At 41.9% G+C, this 24,470-nt stretch overlaps 1 protein-coding gene across 1 annotated transcript in view; it reads left to right on the top strand.

Annotated features, from left to right (window-relative positions):
* si:dkeyp-120h9.1 (Y+L amino acid transporter 2-like) overlaps positions 1-24,470 on the top strand; it is a 65,282-nt gene that overhangs the window by 13,776 nt on the left and 27,036 nt on the right. Inside the window, exons 2-7 of the mRNA XM_061908508.1 lie at positions 9,305-9,571; positions 9,829-10,004; positions 10,127-10,269; positions 22,356-22,481; positions 22,577-22,721; positions 22,809-22,932. Coding sequence (XP_061764492.1) covers positions 9,443-9,571; positions 9,829-10,004; positions 10,127-10,269; positions 22,356-22,481; positions 22,577-22,721; positions 22,809-22,932 — 843 coding nt within the window. The 5' untranslated portion in view covers positions 9,305-9,442. The remainder of the gene's footprint in view (positions 1-9,304; positions 9,572-9,828; positions 10,005-10,126; positions 10,270-22,355; positions 22,482-22,576; positions 22,722-22,808; positions 22,933-24,470) is intronic.

Consider the following 24,470-nt stretch of genomic DNA (forward strand, 5'->3'; position numbering starts at 1 on the left):
TTCCCAAAGGCCAAAAAAAGTCTGCGGGCTATAGAGCGTTTTCCGTTCGGGCTCCAGTACTCTGGAATGCCCTGGCCTCAATACTCCTGCAGTTGGTTTTTGAGAGTATTTCAGAATGAGGCACACGATCACACCATGTAATCCCCTGGATGCGCTGAAGGCAATGTATGTCGATTTGCTCTTGGGCCTTGATGTAGCGGCTGTAGGTTACCCAGGCTTCACAGCTGTAGAGGGAGGTAGTGAGGCAGATAGCTTGATTGACAGACACCTTTGTGTGGAGATGGAGGTTCTTGTTTTGGAAGACCCGACGCCTGAGTCTCCCAAAAGCTGCCGCTGCCTGCTCGATCCTGTTCTGGACCTCACTATTAACAGTGTTGTCATTAGATAGAATGCTCCCCAAGTATCTGAAGGGTGGAACGATTGCTATTTGTTTTCCAGAAATAGTGAAGACAGGTGATGTAGATGGTTTTTTGGAGCTCCACTGGCAAACTACTTCCGCCTTGCTGGTGTTGACGGTCAGTCCCATCCTGCTGTACGCTCTCACCGCAACGACAAGAACATACTGGAGGTCTTGTGGGCTGTGAGATACAAGAACACAGTCTGTATGTACAGGGAAGGGGGCAGACTCTTGACCTCCTATGGTCACTCGAGCAGTCATTCCATTATGAAACTGACGGCGGATGTTAACTAACTTAATGGGACAGCCAAACTTGAGGAGGACTTCCCATAGAAGTTCTCTCTGAACAGTGTCGAAGGCTTTGGAGAGGTCGACAAAAGTCACGAATAGGTCCTGATGTTGTTCCCTACATTTTTCCTGCAGCTGTCTAGCTGTGAAAATCATGTCCACTGTGCTCCTACTCTTTCTTAACCCGCACTATGATTCAGGCCGTATCGACTCAGTGATGTTATTAATCAGCCTCTGGAGCATCACTTTTGCCAGAACTTTACCGGCAACAGCAAGGAGTAAAATGCCCCTACTGTTGCCATTGACAGCCTTGTCACCCTTGTTCTTGTAGATAGTGACAACTTTGGCGTCTCTCCATTGTTGTGGGACGTTCTCTTCAGCCCAGACTTTTGTGATGTACCAGTGCAGTGCTATTGTGCAGAAGTATCCTCCTTGCTTCAGCAGTTCAGCCGGGATGTTGTCATTACCGGGGGATTTGTTGTTTTTAAGGGAGCGGGTACCTGATCGGACCTCCAGGAAGGTTGGGGGCTTGTCCAGATTGTGCATGACGAGAAATGTAGGCAGTTCATCCAGAACAGTGGGGTCTGCATCAGATTCCTGATTCAACAGGATGCCAAAGTGTTCCGCCCATCTCAGCAGGATGCTAGGTTGGTCTTTCAAGGTTGACAGGCTGTCTGCTGTTTTCAGGGGAGTGATGCAGAGGTTTGTTGGGCCGTAGGTCTTCTTGACAGCATTGTAAAAGTTGTGCATGTCACGTTTATCGGCAAAGGTTTGGATTTCATGTGCCTTTTTTCTCCACCACTCATTCTGCATCCTCCTAACAGCCTTTTGCACTTCTCCCTGAGCTATGCCATTTCTGCCTGGCGCTACTGGATGAAAGGTTCTCTACGGTTGCCCTGTGTGCTTTGTGCATATCCTTCAACAGGACATGGATGGTGTCCAAGTTTTCATCAAACCAGTCTTGGTGGTTCTTGCTCTTGAAGCCAATTGTATGGGCTGCTACCTCATGGAGAGCCGAGCTGATTATTGACCAGAACTGGAACTCTGAGTTCTCAGAAGAGATCAAGGCAGACTCCACCTCCCCAAGTTTCTCAGCCAGGGAGCGGCAAAAGTCATTTCTTGGATCAGGGTTCTCCAGGCAGGCGCAGTCTAGCTTCTTCCTTTTGGGTCCTCGCCGTCTTAAGGGGGGGCGCACTAGCATGTGAACATTGGCCATAATCAAATGATGATCTGTCCAGCACTCTGCATTAGGGCTGGGCGATATGGCCTTTTTTTTAATATCTCGATATTTTTTAGGCCATATCGCGATACACGATATATATCTCGATATTTTGCCTTAGCCTTGAATTAACCATTGATACATATAATCACACCAGTATAATGATTCTATGTGTCTACATTAAAACATTCTTGATTATACTTCATTGATATATGCTCATTTTAAACTTTCATGCAGAGAGGGAATTCACAACTAAGTCAATTGACCAAAACTGTATTTATTAAACAGTTAATAAGCAGTGGCAAAAACGTTCATGTCATTTCAAAACAGAAAGTGCAAGATTGTCAGAGATATTTTAATACAAGCTATTAGTGCACTTTTGTGCAGGATGTCACTAAGATAAAATATCAAAACAACACTAAATTAAAGTGCACTTTTTGTACAAAACGCCACTACAATAGTTTAAAACAAACAAAGTGCACTTTAGTGCATGATGTCACACAAGATATTTCAATAAGTGTCATGTAAAAATTAGCTGCATAATAGCAAATCAAATGTTTGTCCTTTGCTATAGGTTACTGCAGACATTATCTCCTTTTGTTGACTTTTTTTTTTCATACGGTGTTGATCTGGAAATGTTTGCTTAGCCATTTTGATGGTGTGGGCTTTTGGCACCGAACGTAGATGTTGATATGCTGAGCAAGCTTTCTTCATTCTCTAGCAGGTGAATTTTCAAATGCTACATATTAGCAGTAATGCTACTTTTGGTAGCAGTGCTTTTGCCGCATACTTGACAAATTACGGTTGTCTATTCGTCATATTCCCACTTGAAGCCAAACCACCGCCAGACGATGGACCCCCTGTTTTTTTTTGGGAATTAATTCTTCTTTCATTTGTTACCTTATTCGCACCTTCTTTCTCTCGTATTACCACTCGCACCACAGCTAACGTTACCTCAGTAGAAGCATTTAAGTCTCACCTTAAAACTCATTTGTATACTCTAGCCTTTAAATAAACAAACATCCTTTTTAGACCAGTTGATCGGCCGCTTCTTTTCTTTTTCTCCTCTGTCCCCCCCTCCCTTGTGGAGGTGGTCCGGTCCGATGACCATGGATGAAGTACTGGCTGTCCAGAGTCGAGACCCAGGATGGACCGCTCGTCGGGACCCAGGATGGACTGCTCGCCTGTGTATCGGTTGGGGACATCTCTACGCTGCTGATCCGCCTCCGCTTGGGATGGTTTCCTGTGGACGGGACTCTCGCTGCTGTCTTGGATCCGCTTTGAACTGAACTCTCGCGGCTGTGTTGGAGCCACTATGGATTGAACTTTCACAGTATCATGTTAGACCCACTCGACATCCATTGCTTTCGGTCCCCTAGAGGGGGAGGGGTTGCCCACATTTGAGGTCCTCTCCAAGGTTTCTCATAGTCGTCATTGTCACTGACGTCCCACTGGGTGTGAGTTTTCCTTGCCCTTATGTGGGTTTCTCCGAGGATGTCGTAGTCGTAGTGGTTTGTACAGTCCTTTGAGACATTTGTGATTCAGGGCTATATAAATAAACATTGATTGATGCTGCTACCTCTCTGCTCCGCGAGGGCGTATGTGACGAATGTAAGAAGGTGCGCTTGCTGTCTGTGAGAAGGAGAGACAAGAGAGTGATAAAAGCCTGTAGTGTAATGCCAGCAGCTAAAAGCAACTGTGTAAGAACGTATACTTGAATATCACGTTATAGTCATTTTCTATATTGCACAGAGACAAACTCGCAATATATCGAGTATATTGATATATCGCCCAGCCCTACTCAGCACTTCTCATGGCACGGGTGATAAGGAGGACGTCTTTGATGTCACTCCCCCTCACAATGATATAATCTATCAGGTGCCAATGTTTAGAACGGGGGTGCATCCATGAAGTCTTATATTTAGCCTTCTGCTGGAAGATGGTGTTGGTTAAGGTCAGGTTATGCTCTGAGCAGAGAGTAAGCCATCTTATCCCATTTGAGTTAACCTGACCAGCTCCATGCCTGCCAAGTACTCCACTCCATATCCTGCTGTTCTGTCCCACTCGGGCATTAAAATCCCCAAGCAAGAAAATATTGTCATTTCTGGGGATCCGGCAGAGAGTGACTGGTAGAAGGAATCCTTGACCTCACTCTCAGATGGCAGGGTCGGTGCATAAGCACTGAGAAATGTGGCGTAGCGATTCCTGACCAGGGGGATACGGAGGGTCATTTGTCTCTCACTAATGCCAACAGGTGATTCAGTGAGTCTTTGCAGCAGTGTATTTTTGATGGCCAGTCCTACACCATGCAGATGTTGTCCTCCTGAGGGGTAGCCTTTCCAGAAGAATGTGTAGCCTATACCTTCCTCAGTTAGAAAGCCTTCATCCAGGATCCTTGTATCACTCAGGGCTGCAATGTCAAAGTTGTAGCGATTCAGCTCTGCAGCAACTAAGGCAGTTCTCCTGTGAGGTCTGTCAGACCTGCCGTACGAGTCCAGGAGAGTCCTTACATTCCATGTTGCCAGTTTTAAGTGGCATGATTTCTATTTTTACTGCAGGCATATGGAATGGCCCGATACGTGCGGTATCCTATCCAGTTGAGATTGAGTGGGCAATTTTTAGGCTACCTTTTCTAGTCCCTTACCTCAATTGAGGTGAGCAGTGCCGCCCCTAAATAAGGTTGCTGAAACACACAGCGGTCTGACTAAAACAGCTTCCACTCAATTAGCTGTTAGCGACCTATACCCTCTGCTGCTGCCGTGCAGTGTTCCATATAAGAAATTCCAGTCCATTCAAACCTGCTCCTGTTGCCAGAAACCCCATCGCCGTCAGACTTCAACCAGATGAAAGTCCATGGTCAGAAGTGGGTACCTGCGCAAGTATATATTTAAGTGCCAAAGGAGGTGCGCTTTCTCGTGTAGCACTACCTTCACCACAATGAGGTAATTCCGGAGGCGTGGGTGAGCCCATGATGACCAGCCCCCCATCATGACTGCAGGAGGTTGCCGGGTCATTAATCTTTCAAGGCCCGCCTATTGCGCACCGCCATCACATTGCTTTTCTGTCAGGGTGTGCTGTGCTCCCTTAGCCTTTGCCTAAATAAGCTGACGCACAAGGCAATGGAGCTATTTACACATAATTGGGGCAGGGTTGACGGGCGTCAGGGCGTTAAACACAATGGTGGGCCTATACGCCACGTCTCTGGGGCCCACTGCTGCTCCAAGATCCCTTTCAGTTTAGTTCGGGGTCTGCAAAGACCCTTATGCGTGTGTGGCCACAAGGAGGCACTGAAGGAGTCTTGGTGGTGGAGAGGCTTTGTACCAGCAGGAAGAGACTTACGCACTCAGCTCCTCTTTTCACTCCTTGAGGTGGGCTAGCTGGCGGCGGTAGCTGTAAGCAGAGAGTGGCAAGCAGAAAGCAACATGCACTAACTACAGACATCTCTCTACTTCTTCTGCACTAGATGCGTCTCACACACACACACACACACACACACACACACACACACACACACACACACACACACACACACACACACACACACACACACACACACACACACACACACAAGCCCGTTAAAGGAAACAGTCAAAATTTGCTTAATCTCTATCATTAGCTAATAACATAGTAATGTTGTGTGTAATGTAGTGTGTACTATTTGTATTTGGTCTGGTTTGACCACTGCCACAAAAGTTGTTTTTCTAAGGAGGAACTGCACTTTTTTAGGAATTTTGCCCAATATTCATAATTGTTATGTAAGACAAGAACACGTTTTCTTTTTATTATGCATTTTAACTAGTAGATTAATAATAATAATAATAATAATAATAATAATAATGGATTAGATTTATATCGCGCTTTTCTATTGTTAGATACTCAAAGCGCTCACAGAGAAGTGGGAACCCATCATTCATTCACACCTGGTGGTGGTAAGCTACATCTGTAGCCACAGCTGCCCTGGGGTAGACTGACGGAAGCGAGCTGCCAGTTTGCGCCTACGGCCCCTCCGACCACCACCTATCATTCATTCATTCATCATTCATTCACCAGTGTGAGCGGCACCGGGGGCAAGGGTGAAGTGTCCTGCCCAAGGACACAACGGCAGCGATTTGGATGTTAATATGTGGGAAGCGAACCTGCAACCCTCAGGTTTCTGGCACGGCCGCTCTACCCACTACGCCATGCTGCCCCTTAAATGCGATTAAAAGTCAGCTTGCAATGGACCCTATGGAAGTCTCTCTACTCGGTCTATGAAGCGCTCTAAAAAAACATCCAAACACCTCCTTCAATGTTTTGTATACATAAGTACCGTATTTTTCGGAGTGTAACGGTCGCATTTTTTGGGGAAATTTATTTGATAAAACCCAACACCAAGAATAGACATTTGAAAGGCAATTTAGAATAAATAAAGAATAGTGAACAACAGGCTAAGTAAGTACGTTATATGACGCTTAAATAACCAACTGAAAACGTGCCTGGTATGTTAATGCAACATAGCACAGTAAGAGTCATTCAAATAACTATAACATATAGAACATCCTATACGTTTACCAAACAATCTGTCACTCCTAATCGCTAAATCCCATGAAATCGTATACGTCTGGTCTCTTATGTGAATGAGCTAAATAATATTATTTGATATTTTACGGTAATGTGTTAATAATTTCACACATAAGTCGCTCCTGAGTATAAGTCGCACCCCTGGCCAAACTATGAAAAACACTGCGACTTATAGTCCAATAAATACGGTATATGTGTAATGTAGAAACAGGCACATTTATTACAAAATGTAATATTTAAGTTTTTTTGCTGATTTTAGGCATAAAATGAGAAAAAATAATTTTCATTGCAGAAATAGACAACAAACATAATTAAACATCACTTATTGTACGATGTCTGCTGTCACTAGGATGTCCACTGATGGGATGTTCATACATTTTCGTTTAGATGAAGAATGATTCATAATCCTCGCAAACATAGTGACTGTTCGTGTCTTTCTTGCCATTTCCGGGTCTAAATTGGATACTGAAGTTGACCAACCCGCCGGATCATGTCCTCATCCTTCTACTATTAAGGTGAGAGGCATTATTTATAATCTAAAATAAACGTTCACAAAGTCTGAAGCGAGAAAGCAGCTCCTTCACCGATGAAGTCAACATAGTCACACAGGCTTGTAAGGTCCATCTGATCACGCGCCGCTATAAATAGTTTGTCGGGGTTATCGCTTACAATGATATCACTAATACTTGGGTAATATTCAAGTCGCAAAATATAAATGGAGTATTGCTGGCAAGTTTTTGATGATTATTTCGAATCGTAAATGGGCGTAATAGAGGACCTCCTATTGGCTCCATTGTAAGCAGACTTATATTTAAGTTTATTTACAAGTTAGAATGCATTTTAAAAAAATACATTGTCTCCCGTAACGATTGTGAACAATAGGCAAAATAAATTAATAAAAAAGTGCATTTCCCCTAAAGCAGGCCTGGGCAATTATTTTGACTCGGGTGCCCAATTTTGAGAAAAAAATGTGTCTGGGGGCGGGTATATATATTTTTAGGAACACTAATACAAAACCACACAACAATGTCAAATAGAATGCTAAAAACAGAACGCCTTAAATAGAATATAATTTAAATATTCCACTGAAGGAGACACCCAGAAAGTACATGACAATAATGTGGGATTTACTATATTAACTATGAAGGATAAAACACTGAATATTGACAAGATATAAACGTCACACCCCCCTTTGATCGACATATTTTACAATCAAGTGGAACGCAACAAAAATGAAATAAACACAGGGGAATATGAACGCGAAGGGTAAAAAAAAAACACCCCCAATCTGATGTATCACTAAGCTGTACAACTTTGTGGTAAAAATCTATTTCCGAGTCTGTCCCTGACACCCACATTTCAGGCTCTGGAAACACTTTGTGGAAACGCTCCGCACCCACACCGCTTGGTGCCTCGTCTGAGCTGCTTGTGACTTAGATGACCATAGTAACTAATTAGATGACCATAATAACTAATTATATTACCATAGTCAATCAGTTATTAAACCATCACTCCATGCTTGATGGTGCACCTCAAGTTTAGTCGTGCGCCATTTGCGTTCCAGCTTCCTACATAATTTCTGAGCTCTAGTTTCTTCTGAAAACCATGGGGTACGCCTTTTTGGAGCCTTTTTTAACTTCAGCGGTGCTATACTATCAATGGTTTCGCGCAGTTGTTAGTGAGGTTATCAATAGAGCCCACATACTTTGGGAATGGTGCCATTACCGAGGGCAGTAGGTCAGCAAGAGTTGTCGTTGTGGCAGTATTAATGTTGCGGCTGCTACAGTAACTAATTAGATTACCACAGTAACTAATTAGATGACCATAGTTACTAGTATATCGTGCAGATTGCAACTTTTGAAATACTTTGTGTCATTGAAGACTTACAGTCATTAGAAAACATCACTGCACATCATAATGGCAGCTTCACTTTCCATTTTAAACATCTAAAAAAATTATTTAGGAATGTCTGGAGGGCCAGATTGAAAATCTTAACGGGCCGCATATTGCCCCCGGGCCTTAATTTGCCCAGGTCTGCACTAAAGGCAAGATTTTCATTTACAAGCATAACATGCTGAGGAAACAGGTACTGCATGTACGAAGGTCAGTTTCTCCACAGTAGCTCTTCTTATTGGTATTGAGAGACATGTTGTACTGAGATCCAACACAAACACGGTTCACCCCATCTCAGCAGAACACCACCACTACCGAAGAATGTTGTCACTTTTGTCACAATATATTTTCTTTACTATTCTATGGTTGTCGTCGCACACTTTCTTTTCCTGCACACACACAAATATTGCAAAATAAAAGGAATTCCTGTTCACAGCACACTACATCAGGTGACCCTTTCGTTTTAATCTGCTCATAATTTACGCTCTAAAGAATGTAGTGAATAAGTGGACAATGCACGTGGACGTCTGATCCCAGTGTGAACAACAGGCCTTTTAACTAATCTGAAAAATACTTCTGTTGAGCAAAAAAGAGAAATGACTTCAAGTGAATACCTCCTGTCGCCTTCCCTTTTCTTCCAAACATCCTCTTTGCATGGGCACATACGGGTGTGCGCACCCTGCGGTTGCCTTGTTTCAAACACTAACATGCCAACAAATGAGACTAAACAAAGCTGCTCCATTTAGGTAGAGGACACGTTTGAAAGTTATTTCCTATTCATTGCAGTGCAAAATTCAGTGATTGCGTTTCCAGACTGGGGCGTTTGAAAAGCCAAGTAACGCCGTTCGCTGCATTCCTTAATGTTGGGTTTTACACCGCTTGTCTTTTGGTTTATATTAATGCACGTTTGAGCCTGTCACTCATCTCCTGCTTTTGCTGGTGTGCAGATTATATCTCTCTGAAGCTAAACCACACCCGCTGTAGTTGGACACGCCCACAACTGTGCCTGCAAATTTTCTGGCACAGTTTAAGCTCTGATCCTGCCATTTGAAGTTGCTCGTCGGACAGAGTTGGACCCGCTCAGGATGGTCGCCGAGGCAGACACGGCATCCCAAGGCAGCGGCGTGCGCTTGAAGCAGGAGATATCCCTCCTGCACGGGGTTTGCCTTATCGTGGGCAACATGATCGGCTCTGGCATCTTCATCTCACCAAAGGTAAAAAAAAAACTTTTACTTTGGCTTGATTACATCAGAGTCCATTCACACCGTTTCATTGTTTTTGGGTTGTAGAAAGTTGCTGTCATTGTGTGGCGTGTTTTACATTAGCACTGCTACGGTAGTTCAAAGATTTATAATGAGAGAAATTAAATGTTAATGTTCATTAAACAAAAATAAACGTGCATGAAGACAACCTCAGGTCAAGTGTAAAATATGAGCAAAAATGTCACAGTTAAACGTGTTGTTCGTCGCAGGGGGTCCTCATGTACACGGGCTCCTATGGCTTGTCCTTGGTCATCTGGGCGGTGGGAGGAGTGTTCTCTGTGTTTGGTGCGCTGTGCTATGCAGAGCTGGGCACCACCATCCACAAGTCCGGTGCCTCTTATGCATACATCCTGGAGGCTTTTGGGGGCTTTTTGGCCTTCATTCGGTATGTTGCACATCTTTTGAATCAGTCCTGTAAACCACCAATGACTCACTCACACACTCTGGTGACTTTTTTTATGGATCTTGTTTTCCCTAAAACACCCGGATGGTTACACTCAACTGCAGACTGTGGACGTCTCTTCTGATTGTGGAACCAGCTTGTCAGGCAGTTATTGCCTTGACTTTTTCCAGCTACCTGGTTCAGCCTTTCTACGCCACCTGTCCTGCGCCTTATTATGCTGTCCGCCTCATTGCTGTGGCCATCCTGAGTAAGTTTTCCCCCCTTGTTTGTGTCGTACTAGGGCTGAACGATAATGGTCAAAATAATAATAATATTTTTTATAAGTATTGAAATCACAATTAGGGATCAACCACCGATTTTCGTGAAAAAGTATGTGATCGCCATTTCTGGTTAATGCCGTCTAATTCCTTTTAATGCGGCTCACAAACGCTGATACCCTATAACTGACACTATTTATTTTTAGTCCACAGGTGTCCTGGCTGACAAGTGTCTAGCAACTAATGATGTTTCTCCATGTATTGTGTGGAGCCGCCCCCCTAATCTAATAATGATCACATCCACTACGACAAATAAACTGCATTTCTTGGTATCTTAAATATCATTATTAAATATTAACACCGGAGGACGAGGCTAAACATCCCACACACCGAGAGCAAGCCAGTATCAGGCACATTAGCTAAGCTAACTGCTAAGCTAACTTTAAACAACAATATATTAGTGCTTTGTAAACTTTAAGAATTGTAGATGTAAGCATGTTAACAACAGAAAGTAAGCAGATACTAACTAGTAGATTTAATAAGAGGCGAGAGAGGATAGCATAACTGTTGGAATGTCAGCATTGTATCAGTCAGTAAATGACATGTAAGAGGAGAACAGATCGATTAATTGATTAGCGGTGTCGACACCAGGGGAAGAATCAGTAAATGATCGATACTAGAGTAGTTAGGTTGATTTTTTTTTATTTTGCTTAATGTTTTTTCGTTAGTAAAGTTTTCAAATTCGGGAAATATTTTCCAGTACAGAGGCTGACTTTGAGGGCAAAAGGATTTAAATAAGTAATAGTTACTTTTGCTTTTCTTTACTTATTGTGTACTGATGACTTTGTTTTGTGCAAACAATTGTAGTGATAAGAGAATTAGGGACTAGATTAGATATTGCGTTGATATTATAAAACTCCAAATAGCACTCGTGAATAAACAACTTTTTTTTTACATTTAATACATGTGATTGGTATTGGTATCTGCCAGTCTCATTCATTAATGGATGATTGGTATTGAGTATCTAATAATAGAAAAGCGCCATATAAATCTAATCCATTATTATTATTATTAAAATCGGCAGCATTAAACCCTGATTTGTAATGAAATAGTCAAGTAATATAGCAGAATAAATACTATCAAAAAAGACACATCTTTCTGTTTTTGTTCATTTTTAGTATTGACATTTTAGCTTTTTCTCATTAATCATGCCTTTAGCTCTATGTATACATTTTTGATGTAATGTTTTTCGGTACCATAAAAAGCAGCCATGTTCTGCAGGTGGCCCATGTGTCATCAATTAGACACCCCTGTTTGGCCTAATCATACATTTGAGCGTCATTAAATGGCAAAATACAAAATTATAGTGTCGTTTAGTGTAGGGCTGGTCGATATGACCTTTTTTAATATCCCAATATTTTTAGGCCATATCGCAATATACGATATAAAGTATATATCTCGATATTTTGCCTTAGCCTTGAATGAACACTTGATGCATATAATCACAGCAGTATAATGATTCTATGTGTTTACATTAAAACATTCTTGTTCATACTACATTAATATATGCTCATTTTAAACTTTCATGCAGAGAAGGAAATCACAACTAAGTCAATTTACCAAAACTGTATTTATTAAACAGGTATTAGCTGGTGACTTTTCGATGCTACATATTAGCAGTAATGCTACTTTTGGTAGCAACGCTTGTGCCCCACACTTGACAAATTAAAGTTGTCTATTCGACATGTTCCCGCTTGAAGCTGAACCCCCGCCAGACGATGGACGCTGTGCTGTTTTTCTTGGGAATTAATTATTCCTTCATTTGTTACCAGATTTGCACCTTCTTTCTCTCGTATTATCCCTCGCAACACTTCGCTAGCATCACAGCTAACGTTAGCCATGCTGCTACCTCTCTGCAGGGCGAGGGCGTATACGTATGTGACGTATGACGTGACAGTATGTGACATGTGTTAGAATGTGCGCTCGCTGTCTGTGAGAAGAAGACACAAGGAATGGGAAAGCCTGTAGTGTAATGCCCGCAGCTTAAAGCAACTGCGTTAGAACGTATACCCGAATATTACGATATAGTCATTTTCTATATCGCACAGAGACAAACCCGCGATATATCGCGTGTATCGATATATCGCCCAGCCCTAATTTAGTGTTACAATGCTGATTCATACACATGCAGAGATGAATGAATTCCAATGGGAAGCACGTCGCACCTGAACACCGACCAGAAATGTTTGCTCAACAGAAAAGTGTCTTCAGACTCTTATTAAGCAAATTGCTAGTCTCTAAGAAGGCAAGTAGAGCAGCGTGTTGACCAACTGTCAACGCCTGTCGCCATCTAGGAACAGCAGTGCGGCCTTCAACGCACGTCGTTCCTCTTCAATAATTACTAATTTTATTCTATGATTGAATGTGGGGATGTATCGAGGTTGTGGTTGCCGATACAATTCAGGAACCATCTTTTTTTTTTTTTTTTTTGTTAGAACTATTTCAAACCAATTCACTGAATTGAAATTGATTCAGTAACTTTTTTTAACAAAAAAAAAACAAAAAACAAGTTTTACTGTGAAATTATAAAATACTGGACAATGGCAGAGGGGTTAGTGCGTCTGTCTCACAATACGAAGGTCCTGGGTTCAATCCTGCGGGATCTTTCTCTGAAGTGGGGCGGTATAGCTTGGTTGGTCGAGTGGCCGTGCCAGCAATTTGAGGGTTGCAGGTTCGATTCCCGCTTCCACCATCCTAGTCACTGCTGTTGTTTCCTTGGGCAAGACACTTTACACACATGCTCCCAGTGCCACCCACACTGGTTTAAATGTAACTTGGATATTTGGTTTCACTATGTAAAAGTGCTTTGAGTCACTAGAGAAAAGCTTTTTTTCTAGTGACTCAGAGATATAATTCACTTCACAATTCACTTCACTGTGTGGAGTTTGCATGTTCTCCTTGTGACTGCGTAGGTTCCCTCCGGATACTCCGGCTTCCTCCCACTTCCAAAGACATACACCTGGGGATAGGCTGATTGGCATCACTAAATTGGTCCTAGCGTGTGAATGTTTTCTGTGTGTCTGTGTTGGCCCTGCGATGAGGTGGCGACTTGTACCCTGCCTACCGCCCGAATGCAGCTGAGATTCTTTTTTTTTTTTTTTTTTTTTTTTCATGAAAAAGAGAGGTTTTTGTCATGAAAAAGGGAGTTTTTTTGGGTTGGTGCACTAATTGTAAGTGTATCTTGTGTTTTTTATGTTGATTTAATAAAAAAATATTATTATTATTTTATGTTTTTTTCAAAATAAAAACATTTTAAAAAATTATTTGAAAATTGTTCTGCGGCCCGGTACCAATCGAGTGATTGGGGACCACTGATCTACGGTCCGTAAAATCATCAAAAAGTTCAGAGAATCTGGAGAAATCACTGCACGCAAGCGATGATATTACGGGCTTTTGATCCCTCAGGCAGTACTGCATCAAAAACCGACATCACTGTGTAAAGGATATCACCACGTGGGCTCAGGAACACTTCGTAAAACCACTGTCAGTAACTACAGTTGGTTGCTACATCTGTAAGTGCAAGTTAAAACTCTACTATGCAAAGCCAAACCCATTTATCAACAATATCCTGAAACACCGCCGGCTTAGCTGGGGCCGAGCTCACCTAAGATGGACTGATGCAAAGTGGAAAGGTGTTCTGTGGTCTGACGAATCCACATTTCAAATTATATTTGGAAACAGAGGACGTGGTGTCCTCCAGAAAAAAGAGGAAAATACCAATTGGGATTGTTATAAGCGCAAAGTTCAAAAGCCAGCATCTGTGATGGTATGGGGGTGTATTAGTGCCTAAGGCATGGGTAACTTACACATCTGTGAAGGCAACATTAATGCTGAAAGGTACGTACAGCTTTTGGAGCAACATATGTTGTCATCCAAACAACGTTATCATGGACGCCCCTGTTTATTTCAGCAAGACAAGTGTTAGAACAGCGTGGCTTCGTAAAAAAAGAGTGTGGATACTTTCTTGGCCCGCCTGCAGTCCAGACCTGTCTCCCATTGAAAATGTGTGGCCCATTATGAGGCGTAAAATACGACAGCGGAGACCCCGGACTGTTGAACGACTGACGCTCTACATAAAACAAAAATGGGAAAGAAGTCCACTTTCAAAGCTTCAACAATTAGTTTCCTCAGTTCCCAAACGTTTATTGAGTGTTGTTAAAAGAAAAGGTGATGTAATACAGTGGTGAACATGTCCTATCCCAACTACTTTGGCACGTGTTGCAGCCATGAAATTCTAAGTTAATTATTATTTCCCAAAAAAAATAAAGTTTATAAGTTTGAACATCAAATATGTTGTCTTTTTAGTGCATTCAATTGAATATGGGTTAAAAAGTATTTTTAAATCATTGTATTCCGTTTATATTTACATCTAACACAATTCCCAACTCATATGGAAACAGGGTTTGTATATGAATAAAGTGAAACCAACTCTTTAGATTGAATTAACAACAGAAAACTTCACTTCCTGTCAATGGGAGAGGACGCAAAGGCTACGCTTTTGCTACCGGGATTTTTGACCACTGATTTGTGATCACAGCCACAATTGAGTTACCTGGCATTTTCGAACTGATTTTGGTCCGTTGAGAGGCACTGATACGCTGAAAAAAGGCGTGTTGAAAGAGCCGTTAGCCTCAAGCCAATGGCGCTTTACCGCAATTCAAAGTGCTTGACTGGGAACCATTAGCTACTGCGAGTTTGTAGCTGTTTTAATGGGATTCCAACGACACAGAGTGATATAAGTTGCCAGGCTGACACCTCAAATTGATCTCTGAACAGCGCAAGGTACAAAATTGTTGTTAAAAAAAGTTAGAGTGCCGCAAGTCGCTAAAGAAGCAATTGCCGTTAGAGAGCTGATACAAGAGGCACTGATGTCAGCCACCTACCGCGATGTCAAAAAGGAAAACTCAAATACCAGAATCTTCTCTGGACACGGGACTCTAGGGGGAGCAAGATTTGATGTTGGACACAGGACATAATGGGAACCAAGACGTGATCAATGCATCCATCTAGGGCTGGGCGATATACTCGATATATCGCGGGTTTGTCTCTGTGCGACATAGAAAATGACTATATCTTGATATTCGATTATATGTTCTCACGCGGTTGCTTTTAGCTGCTGGCATTACACTGCATGCTCTTCCCACTCTTTCTTGTCTGTCCTTCTCACAGACAGCAAGTGCACCTTCTTACGCACGTCAAATATGTAAACGCCCTTGCGGAGCAGAGAAATAGCAGCACAGGTAACGTTAGCTGTGGTGCGAGCGGTAATAGAAAGAAAGTGCAAATCTGGTAACAAATGTAGAAAGAATTCATTCCCAAGAAAAACAGCACGGGGTCCATCGTCTGGCGGTGGTTTGGCTTCAATTGGGAATATGTCGAACAGACGACAGTAATTTGTCAAGTATGGGACAAAAGCGTTGCTACAAAAAGTAGCATTACTGCTAATATGTAGCATCATTTGAAAAGTCACCTGCTGGAGAATGAAGAGTGCTTCAACTTCTCCATTCATTGCCACACCAACAAAATCACATCAACACCGTATGAAAAAAAATAGTGAACAACATGAGATAACGTCGGCATTAACCTACCACATACACTGCAAAAAGTCAGTGTTCAAAAGCAAGAAAAAAAAATACAAAAATGAGGGGTATTTTACTTGAACTAAGCAAAATTATCTGCCAATAGAACAAGAAAATTTGGCTTGTCAAGACTTTCCAAAACAAGTCAAATTAGCTAACTTCAATCAACCCAAAAATACCTCAAATTAAGTATATTCTCACTAATAACAAGTGTACTACTACAGTATACGAGTACAAATTTTCTATTGTTTCATTAAAATAAAAACGGCAAAGTCTATTTGGCTGTCATCTGTTTTAATATGAGAAACAATTGTGTCAAAGTCATGATTTTGTTTTACATTCTTAAAACAAGAAATTCTTACTTTAAAAACTAGTTTCATACTTGTAAATGTTGATGACACAGCTTTGCAACATTTGATATTCTCGTTTCAAGCATGTTTTACTCAATATAGGTCATCAAATTTCAGCTACAAGCTGTAATATATTACTGAGATCATTTAGGACGTAAACACTTAAAACTAGTAAAACACTCTAAAATAAAATCTTATGTACGGCCGGGCAAGTCCCAGGATGCCCAAAATGTCCATAACACACCCAGCCAAGTCCCATGGGGAGAGGGAATGAAAGTTGGAAAAGTCAGCAAAAGTCCCAAAAATGTTCAAAATACCTACACAGGTTCGAGTCCCACAAGTTCCGCCGCCAGCCGGGATGCCCAAAATGTCCAAAACGCGCCCAGCAAAGTCCCACGGGAAGGTGGGGAGGAAAGTGAGAAAAGTCGGGGAAATGTTCAAAAGTCCCACCCGGGTTCGAGTGTGCACTCAAACTCAAACTCGAACCTGGGTAGGTATTTACAAAATCTTGGGGGACTTTTGCCGACTTTTCTCATTTTTTCCCCCCTACTTCCCGTGGGACTTTGCTGGGTGCGTTTTGGACATTTTTTGTATCCCAGGACTTGTGTGGCCGGCGGCGGGACTCGTGGGACTGGAACCGTGGAGGTATTCAGGACACAATTGGGACTTTTGAAAATTTTGGCCGCCTTTTACCCCTCTTCTTCCCCGCCTTCCTGTGCAACATTGCTGGGTGTGTTTTGGACACTTGGACAAAAATAGTTTCAAGCATATTTTACTCAAAATAGGTCATAAAATGCCGGAAACAAGCTGTAGTATCTTACTGAGATCATTTAGGAGCAAAACCCTTAAAACAAGTAAAAGACTAACATAAAATATGCTTAGTGAGAAGAATTATCTTACCTGACAGAAAATAAGCAAATATCACCCTTATTTGAGATATTTCATCTTACTTAGATTTCAGTTTTTGCAGTGTAGCGATTTGAGTTCCTATTATGCTGCGCATTTTTATTTAATAGTTATTGAAATATCTTGTGTGACATCATGCACAAAGGTGCACTTTATTTGTTTTAAACCACTGTAGTGGCATTCTGTACAAAAAGTGCACTTTAATTTAGTGTTGTTTTGATATGTCATTTTAGTGACATCATGCACAAAAGTTCCGGTCTAGTGAAAGCTTGCGCGTGCTGCTGCTGCTACTATGTCTTGCTTAAGTTGTTTCCAGTGCTTTTGAAGTTCCTTTTTTGAATCAATAAGCACTGGCACATGTTAACTTTTACTGCACTTTTAACTGATTGTCTTGTCATGGTAATCTGAGAAATTCCTCACCCACTGGTCATCGGAGTTTGGCGAACAAGGCCACTTCTTGTTTGCCGCCACAATGTGGATGACCGGATCAAATGTTTGGATCCCGCTGATTTGGATTTTTTTTACCCACGTCCCCTTACGGTGACTGCTCTCCTCCAATATTCTGCTGCCGACCTCCTGCGACTCCATTCTGTGCTGTTTCGTCACCAGCCAGTGACGCTTCACCTCCATCCGGACATAGCCTACCAGCCTAACCGAAGATTCATCCACCGTGGGTCCCGCAGAAATCACCACCTCAGTGACAACACACCAATAAAATCAATTTGGTCCAAAACTCGTCGCCCGTCACGGAACAATGGCCGGGGAGTTGATCGCAAAGTGTTAGCCGGCCTAGCTAGGTCGGCTAACCCAAAACATCAAAATGACAGCGCTCACGCAAACTTCGGTCTTCTTAACATCCGCTCACTCACGAGTAAAGGACATCTCGTCTAGGATCTCCTGGCTGACCATAAACTGGACTTCATCTGCCTAACAGAAACATGGCAACGCCTCAATGATTACACAGACCTTAATAGCGCGACTGCTCCCGGGTTTGTTTACACTTCCAAACCTCGCGCCACTGGTCGTGGAGGAGGTCTCGCTATGATCTATCGCGAAAAGTGGAAAATCTCGCCGGTTGCCTCTACTGCCTTCTCCTCCTTTGAAAGCACAGTTTTGCAGCTTTTTGGACCTACTCACACAACCATTGCTGTTGTCTACCGACCACCAAAATAAAATAAAACAATTTTATTAGTGATTTTTCTGCTTTTATTGCTCATCTCTCTTCACTTTACCCTAATATTGTACTGCTGGGGGATTTTAATTTTCACATGGACAGCACCAACAGTACAATCACCAGTGACTTTTCATCCTGTCTTCAAAGCGTTGGTCTGCAGCAGTACATCAACTTCCCTACCCACTGTAAAGGACACACACTTGATCTGGTTTGCTGTTCTGGTGTAAATGTTGTTAATGCCACTTCCAATTCACTACCTTTTTCCGATCTCCTGCTAGTATCTTTTACTATCAAATTAAGTTTTTCTACAATTACCTTTCCCCGCATTATCTGTTTTGCAAAATCAAGGACATCAACTCTGACACTCTTTCCACCGCCATTGACAACCCTCTTTCCTCTCCCGATGAACTGGTCGCCTACTACAACAATAATCTTGATCTTCTATTGGACATGCTGACTCCGGAAAAAATCAGAAGCGTCTCTTTCACCAACTCTGCACCCTGGTTTACTCCCACACTCCACAAGTTAAAAACAAAGAGACGCCAACTTGAACGTCTTTACAAAAAACTGGTCCCACTGTACACAAGGACATGTACATCCAACACCTTCAACATTACAAAGACTGCCTAAACAACATCAAATCATCGTACTACACAACTTTAATCAGTTCTAATGAAAGCAACTCCAAGACACTTTTTTCTATTCTTGGCAAAATTTCAAATCCTCCGCCCTCACTTCCCTCTCATATGGCCTGAACTTCTTTTTGTGGGGCGGCATAGCTCGGTTGGTAGAGTGGCCGTGCCAGCAACTTGAGGGTTGCAGGTTCGATTCCCGCTTGTGCCATCCTAGTTACTGCCGTTGTATCCTTGGGCAAGACACTTTACCCACCTGCTCCCAGTGCCACCCACACTGGTTTAAATGTAACTTAGATATTGGGTTTCACTATGTAAAGCGCTTTGAGCCACTTGAGAAAAAGCGCTATATAAATATAATTCACTTCACTTTTTGTTGTTCCCTTATGCATTTTTTTATTTCCAAAATCACCCAGATTCACCAACAATTTCCTTCTTCTTCTCCTCAACCCCAGTTTCATCATTTACATTCTTCCCCTTGGCAATATTTTCCATAAATTTAAATTACATGTTACGTGGATGACACCCAGCTCTACATTTCAACCAAACAAACTGCCTCTCTTCCTCCTTCCTCCCTTACTGACTGCCTCAGTGAACTCAAGCAGTGGTTCTCATCCAATTTCCTTCAACTTAATAGTAATAAAACTGAAATCCTTCTTGTAGGTACAAAAACCATACTCGCCAAAACCAACAGCTTGTCCGTTACTCTCGGCAATTCCTCTGTCTCCCCCTTCTCCCAAGTCAAGAGTCTGGGTGTCATCCTTGACAGCACACTCTCCTTTCAAGCCCACATAAACAGCATTCCCCGGTCTGTTTACTTTCATCTACGGAACATTAATCGTCTTTTCCCATCCCTTATCCCACATAGTGCTGCCCTATTAGTCCATAGCCTGGTCACCTCTCGCCTGGACTATTGCAACTCTCTTCTGTTTGGTCTCCCTCACAATTCACTTCACAAACTTCAGTTTCTCCAGAACTCTGCAACCCGGATAATCACCAGAACCCCTTCAATCCAGCACATCACCCCTGTTCTGCAGCAACTCCACTGGCTACTCATCAAACATCGTATTCACTTTAAAATAATTCTCCTCACTTTCAAAGCCATCCATAACCTCTCTCCATCATATCTCTCTGACCTGATCCATGCCGCCACGCCCTCACGTTCCCTAAGACCCTCTTCATCCATCCATCTCAGTGTCCCCTTATTTAAACTGTCCACCATGGGTGCCTGAGCTTTCAGCCGCTCTGCCCCACATCTTTGGAACTCTTTGCCACCAGACCTTTGCAACTTGAACTCAATATCTCTCTTCAAGTCAAGACTCAAAACACACTTATTCCAGACTGCTTATTATTTGTAATTATCTTATCTTATCTATCTTTGTTGTTATTATTGTTGTTTTTATCCAATTTGATTTTATTGTTTTGATATTGTACGGTGTCCTTGAGTGCCCAGAAAGGCGCCTTATAAATAAAATGTATCATTATTATTAATAGTGCACGAATAGCTTGTTTTAAAATGTCTCTGACAATCTTGCACTTTCTGTTTTGAAATAACATGAATGGTTATGCCACTGCTTAACTGTTAAATAAATACTGTTTTGGTAAATGGACTCAGTTGTGATTTCCCTCTCTGCATGAAAGTTTAAAATTAGCATATATTAATGCAGTATGAACAATAATATTTTAATGTAGACACATAGAATCATCATACTGCTAGGATTATATGCATCAAGTGTTTATTCAAGGCTAAGGCAAAATATCGAGATATATATCGTATATTGTGGTAGGGTCTAAAAATATTGAGATATTAAAAAAAAGGCCATATCGCCCAGCCCTACATCCATCCATTTTCTACCGCTTGTCCATGACATAGAAAGTAGCTCTGGAAAGAGCAATAAGAGAACTTAAATAAGATCAGAGAAAAGCAACAACTGAATACAAAAAAGATCTGAGAAGTCTGCAGGAAAATAAAGAAAGTCTGCAAAGTTAGAATAACAACATATGGACTTCCAGGAAATGCACTAAGAAATGAAGACTCTTCAAGAAGAAGTTATTGCAAACGAGACAACAATATGGAGAGGAATGTCATTGTTGAAATGGATCAGGATAAACAAATGAATTGTATCTGTGTCACCAAATTAAACCTAAATCCATTGTGAAAGCTGTGAATAATGGAGGTGAACCAGATGAAATGGATATTGTCTCAGCAGAAGAGCAAGTGGTCAACTTTCTGTAATCAAGGGAAATTGATATTGACATTAACACAATCGAAACATGCATCCCACTGAATAGAATAAACAACAACACCACTCCAGTCATCCTCATGAAACTCGTAAACAGAAAATCTATAATCGCACTTTTAAACTGCAATACTGCTGTATTTACATTACCGTTACATCCCCACTGGTCATATTTCACAATTCACACACTTTCTGGCCTGGCGTTAAGGCTTGTTGGTTGTACTGCACAGGCAGGAGAAGGCAGTCCTAGAGTTGTCTTCTCTTCTGCTCTTCTGTAGACTCACACACTGTAGGACCATTCCCCTAGCGAATAAGCTAACCTAGTATGATGCTGCTGTTATAATATAAGTGTAATATTAGCACTTTAGCTCACATAGATATGTTAACGTTGCTAAAGTCTACTCCTGACCCACTCCTTAATTGTACATTGTTGCAATATATGGCATATATTATGGCGCATGCGGCATTATATTGTATATGTAAAGAAGCGCTTCTTCAAGACAAACACTGCACATTGATAAGCATTAAAGTTACAGAGAGACACACAACGGCACGTTCCTAAGCAGGGCTTACTAAAAGCACTTTAAAACTGTTTAAATTCCAGCATTAAGGTTAACACAACACCAATACACACTTGTAAGACATTTGACAGTTTGACACATATTTAAAGTTTTTTAAATATGGTATTTTCTGGGATTGTTTAATTTGCACTCTGCGTCTGCTTCAGTCATTTTGCACCTGTGCTGTCAACCACTTGAGTAATTTAATTCAATAGTCGCGTTTCAAGAGCTAATAAAGCCTCTGGTGACATACTTGATGACACTTGAGGACACATGTTATTACACGCTAAAATAAATAGAACACCACAAACTTTACAGTATTTAGTCGTGGTAAAGCAAACTTATTTGATTTACTAATTCCTGTACGTGTTCATTGGAATGTACTATCCCTGTTTTAATAAGAGAGTCTAAGTTGTCAGTCAACTCATCTGCAAAATGTGTTGCTATTAGGATGTGCTGCATTTTAGGTTTAATTTAGAAAGTATGCAAACTATGTATTTTATACACAAATTATATGCCTGGATTTAGTCACAGCCACCACTCTTGATGCTAATGAGCGACACTCCCTCACTCAGGTCTGCTGACGTTTGTAAACTGTATGAAGGTGAAATGGGGAGCCATTCTTCAGGTCATCTCCACCGTGGCCAAAGTCCTGGCTCTTATTGTCATCATTGTCACCGGCCTTGTCAAGCTAGCACAAGGTACTTGGCTGCTGTAGGAGCCCACATAATAAAGCTGCCATTCGTGCAATGAATCTCTGCCGGTGACAAATGTCCTGTTTTGTTGACAACGAAAGGTTTTGATCAAAACTTTGAGGACTCGTTCAGAAACTCCAAGATGAACCCAGGCGACATGGCTTTGGCTCTATACTCGGCACTGTACTCTTACTCTGGCTGGGACACGCTCAACTACATCACTGAGGAGATCAAGAATCCAAAAAGGTGCCAAGACGCTCCATATCCGCTCTTTGAAGATAAGAAATTACACTTAATCATTAAACAAGTCTCCCATTCTATTTCATTCTGCAGGAATCTGCCTCTGTCCATCGCTATTTCCATGCCTCTTGTCACCGTCATCTACATCTTGACCAACATCTCCTACTACGTCGTTATGGATGCAGACATGGTGCTCACCAGTGAAGCTGTTGCAGTGGTGAGTGCTCTATACACCTCCCAATACAAAGTTACTCAGTTAACTGTAGGGATGGGTACGGTTCACATTTAAACTGATACTGTACCAATTCCTGGTACCAGGGAATCTTTATAATTGGTACTTTAGTGTGTGTTATTAAATATTGATTTTGTTATTAACATTTATTTTTGTATTGCAACATTTAAGAATGAGCTGATTATGATAACTGCTGGCCAGTTGTTACATCTTCTTTCATCGTCACATTTCTGACTTTCATTTGCGAGTATGACTTTTTTAAGTTGCAATTACAGTTCCAACCCTAAGACAGTAGTGTTTAGTTTATGGTAGGGCTGGGTGATTTTATGATTGTGATCGATAATCGTGATTAATTTTAGTTCGATCACGGTGATCAGCTGTTAGAATGTATTACCTCAATCAAATATGGTGGAAATGTCTGTTAAAAGATACAATCCGTCCATCCTTGTTCTACTGCTTGTCCCTCTCGGAGTCGCGGGGGTGCTGGAGTCTATCCCAGCAGAACTCGGGCGGAAGGCGGGTAACACCCTGGACAAGTCGCCACCCGCAGTAGTAAACAGTAGGGATGCAACCGTGCTCTGTATAGTCCTATACGGAACAATCCGCCTTATTGACTGTTGTCCTGTGTGTGAATGTGCGCGTGTATGTGTGAATATGTAACTATGTGTGTGCACGACCATCCCTATCCTCCTTTGTGAAAGACAGGCTCGTTACGACGTAATAAATGTTCAATCAGAGAAGTGATTTATATTTATATAGCGCTTTTCTCTAGTGACTCAAAGCACTTTACATTATGAAACCCAATATCTAAGTCACATTTAAACCAGTGTAGGTGCCACTGGGATCGAACCTGAAACCCTCAAGTGGTTGGCACGGCCGCTCTATCAGCCGAGCTACGCCTCCCCAATCGGTGTTGTGCTTTGTCTTCCTTACATAGCTGGAAGTGGAGTACATAAGCATAATATAAGGAAATATGGCTAACACTAGAAATATAATAGAAATTGAAACACAACATTGAAAAGGCGCAGCAACTTCAGTGACAGACTTTATTCTCATCGACTGCTGCAGCTCACCAGTAAGACTGCCCTGAATGTGGACTCGCAGGCTGGCACATAATGTCTTTGTGACTGAACTACTGTAGGCTATTGGTCCCCACTGGGAGAACAAACACACCTTCTAATTTAATCAGAAAAAAATAAATTTTCTATCTAAATATTTTTGAATCCGACTTTTTGTTTCGGTGTTTGCTCTGATTCAACTTCTCTGATATAACGTGTACTAAAACACTCTGCAGACACCTTTTGTTCAAAACATTTTTCAATGTTTGTGGATAACCCTGCACAGCCCGCAGAGGCAACGTGGGTTCCCCCTCCACTGGGTTTACCACTCATGGGAGGGGCTATAGAGGTTGGGTGCAGTGTTAGCTGGTTGGCTGCCAAAGGCAGAGCACTCGGCGGTCCGATCCTCGGCTACATAAGCTATATCACCTCCCCGGAGGCGCAGGGATCCCGAGCTGGTGGGCC

The sequence above is a fragment of the Nerophis ophidion genome, linkage group LG08 (assembly GCF_033978795.1).
Source record: "Nerophis ophidion isolate RoL-2023_Sa linkage group LG08, RoL_Noph_v1.0, whole genome shotgun sequence".
NCBI lineage: Eukaryota > Metazoa > Chordata > Actinopteri > Syngnathiformes > Syngnathidae > Nerophis > Nerophis ophidion.